This window comes from Garra rufa, chromosome 16 (assembly GCF_049309525.1).
Source record: "Garra rufa chromosome 16, GarRuf1.0, whole genome shotgun sequence".
NCBI lineage: Eukaryota > Metazoa > Chordata > Actinopteri > Cypriniformes > Cyprinidae > Garra > Garra rufa.
In genome coordinates, this window is record NC_133376.1 from 11,537,318 (window position 1) to 11,546,205 (window position 8,888).

General features: G+C 41.1%; 3 protein-coding genes across 3 annotated transcripts; all 3 read left to right on the forward strand.

Moving 5' to 3' along the window:
- The first annotated feature begins 369 nt into the window (after nucleotides 1-369).
- On the forward strand, nucleotides 370-2,859 carry LOC141288033 (protocadherin alpha-C2-like). The gene is made up of 2 exons (XM_073820155.1): nucleotides 370-2,738; nucleotides 2,851-2,859. Exons 1-2 carry the CDS (start codon nucleotides 444-446, stop codon nucleotides 2,857-2,859), a joined length of 2,304 nt encoding a protein of 767 aa, XP_073676256.1. The 5' UTR covers nucleotides 370-443.
- Nucleotides 2,860-3,055: 196 nt separating this feature from the next.
- LOC141288034 (protocadherin beta-16-like) lies at nucleotides 3,056-6,051 on the forward strand. The gene is made up of 2 exons (XM_073820156.1): nucleotides 3,056-5,622; nucleotides 5,928-6,051. The coding sequence occupies exons 1-2, from the start codon at nucleotides 3,203-3,205 to the stop codon at nucleotides 6,049-6,051; spliced, it is 2,544 nt and encodes an 847-aa protein (XP_073676257.1). The 5' UTR covers nucleotides 3,056-3,202.
- An 18-nt stretch (nucleotides 6,052-6,069) lies between these two features.
- On the forward strand, nucleotides 6,070-8,764 carry LOC141288035 (protocadherin beta-16-like). Its single transcript, XM_073820157.1, has 2 exons — nucleotides 6,070-8,561; nucleotides 8,753-8,764. The coding sequence occupies exons 1-2, from the start codon at nucleotides 6,111-6,113 to the stop codon at nucleotides 8,762-8,764; spliced, it is 2,463 nt and encodes an 820-aa protein (XP_073676258.1). The 5' UTR covers nucleotides 6,070-6,110.
- The last annotated feature ends 124 nt before the right edge of the window (nucleotides 8,765-8,888 follow it).

An 8,888-nucleotide genomic window follows, 5' to 3' on the forward strand; every position in this document is an offset into this window, starting at 1 on the left:
AGATATTATCATAGCGCCACCTGTTGGCAGCAGGATATATCATATCTTTCACTAACTCAAACATACCAAGGTCAATCTGCACCAAACTTCATATGTTTGAGGAAAGTGGTGGCCTGAACACATCTACATGTCAATAATCAGTTATAGGCATAGCGCCACCAGCTGGCAGCAGGAAATTTGGCACATTTAAGTGACTTTGACATATTTCTCCTATTTTTACTATATTAAAAGCATACTACCCACCGTTTGCTGTGTTCCTAAAGCCACCGGTCGGCGGTGAGCCCGTGTGCGAGGGCCCGTTCATCGCTGCTTGCAGCTTTAATTAAAACATGGAACCGTGTATGAACGCACAGAAATGGAGAAGGTACGTTTTGTTATTCCTGATAATATCTGCCGTATTAAACCCTACATTTGGCGTTACCCACTACTCTATTCCCGAGGAAATGGAGGTAGGATCTGTTGTTGCAAATTTAGCCACTGATCTTGGTTTGGATATACAGAGTCTGACGAAACGCAAGATGCGCTTAGATGTGATAGCAAATAAAAAATATCTGGATGTAAATAAAGAAACAGGAGAGCTCTTTATTGTAGAAAGGATTGACCGAGAATATCTCTGCCCATCCAAAACTACAAATTCTTGTTTTCTAAAGCTCGATGCTACAATTGAAAATCCAATTAGGATGTTTAATATTGAATTAGAAATATTAGATATTAACGACAATGCACCCCACTTTCGACGAGATGTCATGCATTTAGACATTTCAGAGTCGACACCAGCCGGCGAGCGTTTCTCACTGAACAATGCAGTGGACTCCGACATTGGATCTAATTCCATTAAGACTTACTATCTTAGTGAAAGTGAGCATTTTACGATCGAAATACAGTCTGGTCGAGATGGATCTAAACTAGCTGATTTGGTATTGAAAAAAGCATTAGATCGCGAAGAACAAGCTGTTCATAATCTGATTCTCACTGCTGTAGATGGCGGAGTGCCTTCGCGCTCTGGGACAGCTAATATTATTGTCCAAGTGCTAGACACAAATGACAACGCCCCTAAGTTCGATAAAGAAAGCTATACTGTACATTTAAGTGAAAACTCTCCAATAGGAAGCCTTGTTGTTAAATTAAACGCGACAGATATGGATGAAGGGCAAAATTCTGAAATAATATATGCATTCAGTTTATATACCTCCGAGAAAACACAGGAGACGTTCAATTTGAATAAAGAAACTGGTGAAATTCGAGTTAAAGAGATGATTAATTATGAAGATTTTAAAATCTATGATATGGAGATAATCGCAACCGATAAAGGATCTAATAGTCTCTCTGGAAAATGTAAACTAACTATTTTAATCACAGATATGAACGATAATCATCCTGAAATTTCCATCAAATCATTTTCTGGCCCTCTTAAAGAGGATGTGCCTATAAATACAGTAATTGCAGTTGTTAGTGTGAGTGACAAAGACTCAGGAGAAAATGGAGAGGTAGATATTCATATTTCTGATGATTTACCTTTTGCGCTTAAAGAATCATCTGATAATTATTATGAATTATTAGTTTCAGAACCGTTAGACCGTGAAAAAGTTCCAGAATATGATATCACTATCACCGTGACTGACAGGGGCAATCCGCCGTTATCTGATAATGAAACTATAACTCTGGAGCTGCTGGACGTTAACGACAATGTTCCTCAGTTCCCACAGACATTCTACAAGATACCTGTTTTGGAGAATAACGCACCTGGAGCTTTACTGAGCTCTTTAACTGCTATAGACCCAGATCTCCATGAAAATCAGTATCTTGTTTATTTTATCATAGAAAAGGAAATAGTGAACACCTCCATGTCCATGCTGTTCTCTATTAACCCAGAGAACGGTAATATTTACGCACTAAAGACGTTTGACTATGAGATAGAGAAGGAGTTCCTTTTCCACATCGAGGCCAGAGACTCAGGTGTTCCTCCTCTCAGCAGTAACGTGACCGTTCACATTATTATCATGGATCAGAACGACAACACTCCGCTTATAGTATCTCCATGGCGCGCGCACGGTTCCGTGGTGGAGGAAAAGATCCCGAGATCCACCGATAAAGGAACTCTGATAGCCAAAGTCATCGCCATAGACTCTGATTCAGTGCACAACTCTCGAATCGCGTACCAGTTTCTCCACAACACTGACGCTACATTATTCAGCTTGGATCAATACAACGGAGAGATCCGGACCATGAGAATGTTCAGTTACAGAGACTCGCGCCACCAGCAGCTGGTTGTGATCGCCAAGGACAACGGAGAGCCTGCGCTCTCTGCTACAGTCACCATCAAACTGTCCACGGTGGAGACCGCCCTTAAAACCTATGCTGATATGACTGAGGTGCCTTTGGGATATGACATCTTCTCCGATTTAAATCTGTATCTTGTGATCGGACTAGGCTCTGTTTCGTTTCTTTTACTCATCACTATATTGGTCACCATCGTGCTGAAGTGTCAGAAATCGAAGCCCAGCAAAGCGGCTCCTCTGTGCAGGAACAGTGTGATCAGCGAGAGGAACTCGACCATCGCCGATTCCACTCTGGTCTCCAATGATGCCTACTGGTACAGTTTATTTCTAGCAGAGACGAGGAAAGGAAAGCTGGTGGTCAGGCAGCCTGTGCCAAAGGGAGCGAGATACATCGTGTCCAGTTTACCAAGGAGCACAGGAATGACCGAGACCAGCGACTCAGCTGCATCTACACTACAGGTGAGATCACATTTTATAGTCTACATTTTGATTATTTTGTGCACATGTATTATGACTAACGAATCACCAATTCTGAGGTAAGAATATTACTTTGTGTACTTTAATTTTGTAGGCTATGTAAAATGTTTTATAAATTGTGAGTGTTAGCACATATTTAACATACAATGTGCACAATTTTAAGGCACCTCAGTGTGTGTGCGCCAAGTGGCGCTGTAGTCTCACAAATTGTACATCACTGCGAGCGTAATTTCAACGTCATTATTACAGCTGGCCATTTTGCAACGAACCCTTGTTTTCTGTGTCGGTCTGGCGTTAGACTAAATATTGCGCTTTACATCGAGGAAGCCTTGTATATTTTATCCCATCGCTAACAGCTCTTTCTGCATCTCATTTTGGATTCATATCCAGTGCTTTGTTGCTGCATGAACTGCTTTGTTCTTGCATCATAAGTATTTGATCAGACAATGGATTCTGATTTGAACACCCGGTCATGGAGAAGGTATGTCGCGCTGTTTTTTCTTTTACCAGTGTTTCTTCAGTCGGCTCTGGCTGTTACTCACTATTCTATTCCAGAGGAGATGGAAGTGGGATCTGTCGTGGCAAATTTAGCCACTGATTTGGGACTTGACGTACAAACTTTGATGAAACGAAACGTCCGATTAGATGTTATTGCTAACAAAAAATACCTCGCCATCAACAAAGAGAGGGGCGAGCTGTACATACAAGAGAAGATTGATCGTGAACATCTGTGTCCTCTCAAAACCAGTACGACTTGCTTTCTAAAACTAGAAGTTATTGTGGAGAACCCTGTGCGAATATTTTACATAGAACTGGAAATCACAGATATTAATGACAATAATCCTCAGTTTAGACGAGACACTATTAATTTAGATATTACTGAATCAACACCAGCAGGTGAGCGATTTTCTGTCAGTAATGCGGTGGATTCTGATGTCGGTTCCAATTCGGTTAAAACGTATTATCTGAGCCAGAACGAGCACTTTGATATTGAAATTCATTCTGGGAGGGATGGCTCCAAATTTGCTGATTTAATCTTAAAAAAGGCTCTAGATCGTGAAACCCAATCTGTTCATAATCTGATACTGACAGCAGTAGATGGCGGAGTGCCTCCGTGTTCAGGTACGGCCAGTATCATAGTTCGTGTGTTGGATGCAAATGACAACGCCCCTAAATTTGATCAGGAGAGTTACACCATCAATTTAACTGAAAACTCACCCATAGACAGCCTGGTTGTTAAATTAAATGCAACAGATCTAGATGAGGGTTCTAATGCCGATCTTGTGTATTCATTTAGTCTGTATACATCAGAGAAGACACAGAAAGCTTTCAGTTTGAATCCTGATAGTGGTGAAATCAGAGTGAAGGAGATGGTTAATTATGAAGACTTTAGAATCTACGATATGGAGGTTATAGCATCAGATAAAGGAACTCATCCATTATCTGGTCAATGTAAATTATCTATTATAATTACTGACATGAATGACAATCACCCAGAAATTTCCATAAAATCATTCACAAGTCCAGTCAAAGAGGATGTGCCTGTAAATACAGTAATTGCAGTTGTTAGTGTGAGCGACAAAGACTCAGGGGAAAACGGACAGGTAGATATTAATATTTCTGATGATTTACCTTTTGCGTTCAAAGAATCATCTGATAATTATTATGAATTATTAGTTGCAGAACCGTTAGACCGTGAAAAAGTTCCAGAATATGACATCACTATCACCGTGACTGACAGGGGCAACCCGCCGTTATCTGATAATGAAACTATAACTTTAGAGCTGCTGGACGTTAACGACAATGTTCCTCAGTTCCCACAGACATTCTACAGGATACCTGTTTTGGAGAATAACGCGCCTGGTGCTTTACTGAGCTCTTTAACTGCCTTAGATCCAGATCTCCATGAAAATCAGTATCTAGTTTATTTTATCATAGAAAAGGAAATAGTGAACACCTCCATGTCCATGCTGTTCTCCATTAACCCAGAGAACGGTAATCTTTACGCGCTGAAGACGTTTGACTATGAGATAGAGAAGGAGTTTCTTTTCCACATCGAGGCCAGAGACTCAGGCGTTCCTCCACTCAGCAGTAACGTGACCGTTCACATTATTATCATGGATCAGAACGACAACACGCCGCTTATAGTGTCTCCATGGCGCGCGCACGGCTCCGTAGTGGAGGAAAAGATCCCAAGATCCACGGATAAAGGAACTCTGATAGCCAAAGTCATCGCCATAGACTCTGATTCAGTGCACAACTCTCGAATCACATACCAGTTTCTACACAACACAGACGCTACATTATTCAGCTTGGACCAATACAACGGAGAGATCCGGACCATGAGAATGTTCAGTTACAGAGACTCGCGCCACCAGCAGCTGGTTGTGATCGCCAAGGACAACGGAGAGCCCGCGCTCTCTGCTACAGTCACCATTAAACTGTCCACGGTGGAGACCGCGCTTAAAACCTATGCTGACATGACTGAGGTGCCTTTGGGATATGACATCTTCTCCGATTTAAACCTGTATCTGGTGATCGGACTGGGCTCTGTTTCCTTTCTTTTACTCATCACTATATTGGTCACCATCGTGCTGAAGTGTCAGAAAACGAAGCCCAGCAAAGCGGCTCCTCCGTGCAGGAACAGTGTGATCAGCGAGAGGAACTCGACCATCGCGGATTCCACTCTGGTCTCCAATGATGCCTACTGGTACAGTTTATTTCTAGCAGAGACGAGGAAAGGAAAGCTGGTGGTTAGACAGCCTGTGCCAAAGGGAGCGAGATACATCGTGTCCAGTTTACCGAGAAGCACAGGACTGACCGAGACCAGCGACTCAGCTGCATCTACACTACAGGTAAAAATAAAGTCTTACCTTTTAAATTTTATTGTAGTATGCCCTTTAATCCCTTTGCACGTACAACTATACAATTTAAAATCTAACTGTACTTCTGGTTGTTATTGCTGCTGTTTAGTCTTGTATCCATTTGCACATTTGCCTTTACAGCATTTTTATGCTACCAAAGGAAATATCCTCTGGCCAGTTTATCTTATTTGAATGCCAATAAAATAATATATTTAGCATCTCATGACAGATTTTATTTCATATACTTTTTTGAAGAATATATAGTGGTTGTATTTTAGTACTAAAACTCTTGTTTATGTGCGCCAAGCAAACCAATGCGCACAGCGTCGCTGTTCTCCATGAAAACTACTCCTCATTTATCTTTCATCACAGTCAATGCTGGTGACGTATTTGCTTTGTTGGCAAAAGCTGTATGCTCCCTTCTTTCATGAACACCGCAAAACGGCTTATTCTGCTTCCTGATTATCAAAATGGTTTATTTGTAACCGCAATGCTGCTTGTTTTACATTTCATCACTGGAATATACATCGACAAAATGGAATCTCTAATGAAAAGCAAGCCATTGAAAAGGTACGTGTTCATCATCGTTTTAATCTCTGTGCTGAATACAGCATCTTCTGTTACACATTATTCTATTCCTGAAGAATTGGACGAGGGCTCTATAGTGGCTAATTTGGCAACCGATCTGGGATTAGATGTTGGAACATTAAGTAGACGCAAGATTCGTCTCGACACTCTTGCAAATAAAAAATATCTGGATATTAACAAAGAAACGGGAGAGCTGTTAATTGTGGAGAAAATCGACCGCGAGCACATATGCACAACTAAGTCAGGAACAACGTGTGTTCTTAAACTGGATGCCACGATCGAAAACCCTGTGCGAATGTTTAATATTGAATTGGAAATTATTGATATTAACGACAATGCTCCACATTTTAGAAGGGACACAATGCATTTGGACATTTCAGAGTCAACGCCTGTGGGAGAAAGATTCTCTTTGAACAATGCGGTTGATGCTGATATTGGTGTTAATTCAATTAAAACTTATTACCTCAGTGAAAGCGATCATTTCTCAATCGAAATTCAGACCGGGCGAGATGGATCAAAATTTACTGATTTGATTCTTAAAAAAGCGTTGGATAGAGAAGAACAGACCATACATAATCTGATACTCACTGCTGTGGATGGAGGAGTCCCCGCGCGCTCTGGCACTGCCAGCATTATTGTGCGCGTTCTGGACACGAATGACAACGCCCCTCAATTCGATAAAGACAGTTATACTATAAATCTAACAGAAAACGCACCTATTGGAAGCCTAGTGGTAAAATTAAATGCGACAGATAAAGACGAGGGCTCAAATTCAGATTTGGTTTACTCCTATAGTTTGTATACATCAGAGAAAACGCAACAGACATTCGGTTTGAATCCTGACAATGGAGAAATCAGAGTAAAAGAAATGGTTAATTATGAGGATTTTAAGATCTATGATATGGAAATTATAGCTACAGATAAAGGAGCTAATAGTCTCTCTGGAAAGTGTAAAGTAAAGATTTTAATCACAGATATGAATGACAATCATCCAGAAATTTCCATAAAGTCATTCACAAGTCCAGTGAAAGAGGATATAGCTGTAAATACAGTAATTGCAGTTGTTAGTGTGAGTGATAAAGACTCAGGAGAAAATGGACAGGTAGATGTTAATATTTCTAATGATTTACCCTTTGCGCTGAAAGAATCGTCTGATAATTATTATGAATTATTAGTTTCAGAACCGTTAGACCGTGAAAAAGTTCCAGAATATGACATCACTATTACCGTGACTGACAGGGGCAACCCGCCGTTATCTGATAACGAAACCATAACTTTAGAGCTGCTGGACGTTAACGACAATGTTCCTCAGTTCCCACAGACATTCTACAGGATACCTGTTATGGAGAATAACGCACCAGGAGCTTTACTGAGCTCTTTAACTGCCTTAGATCCAGATCTCCATGAAAATCAGTATCTAGTTTATTTTATCATAGAAAAGGAAATAGTGAACACCTCCATGTCCATGCTGTTCTCCATTAACCCAGAGAACGGTAACCTTTACGCGCTAAAGACGTTTGATTATGAGATAGAGAAGGAGTTTCTTTTTCACATTGAGGCCAGAGACTCAGGTGTTCCTCCACTCAGCAGTAACGTGACCGTTCACATTATTATCATGGATCAGAACGACAACACGCCGCTTATAGTGTCTCCATGGCGCGCGCACGGCTCCGTGGTGGAGGAAAAGATCCAGAGATCCACCGATAAAGGAACTCTGATATCCAAAGTAATCGCCATAGACTCTGATTCAGTGCACAACTCTCGAATCACGTACCAGTTTCTCCACAACACTGACGCTACATTATTCAGCTTGGATCAATACAATGGAGAGATCCGGACCATGAGAATGTTCAGTTACAGAGACTCGCGCCACCAGCAGCTGGTTGTGATCGCCAAGGACAACGGAGAGCCCGCGCTCTCTGCTACAGTCACCATTAAACTGTCCACGGTGGAGACCGCACTTAAAACCTATGCTGATATGACTGAGGTGCCTTTGGGATATGACATCTTCTCCGATTTAAACTTGTATCTGGTGATCGGACTGGGCTCTGTTTCCTTTCTTTTACTCATCACTATATTGGTCACCATCGTGCTGAAGTGTCAGAAATCGAAGCCCAGCAAAGCGGCTCCTCTGTGCAGGAACAGTGTGATCAGCGAGAGGAACTCAACCATTGCGGATTCCACTCTGGTCTCCAATGATGCCTACTGGTACAGTTTATTTCTAGCAGAGACGAGGAAAGGAAAGCTGGTGGTCAGACAGCCTGTGCCAAAGGGAGCGAGATACATCGTCTCCAGTTTACCAAGAAGCACAGGACTGACCGAGACCAGCGACTCAGCTGCATCTACTCTACAGGTAGGCTCAGATATATTTTACTTCTTAAGTAAATTGTCATATTGTTTGACCCTTTCGTGTTGTTGCGGAACTTCTAAAAAGGTTCTTATTTCAATGCATATTTTTAATCAAATGTTTGGAGCTGTGATTTATTATTTTCTTTCTTTCTTTCTTTTTTTTTAGAATTATCTTTGAATGTTTTGCCTTTTTAGGCAAAACAGTGAGCAATAAATGAGTTTTGTAAAACGTATTTTTTATGTTTAAAGTAATCCTTGGGCAATTTAATATACATACTAGATTATTTCTTCTTCAAGGATTTAAATCGTTCCTGTGCCCAATAATGTGTAC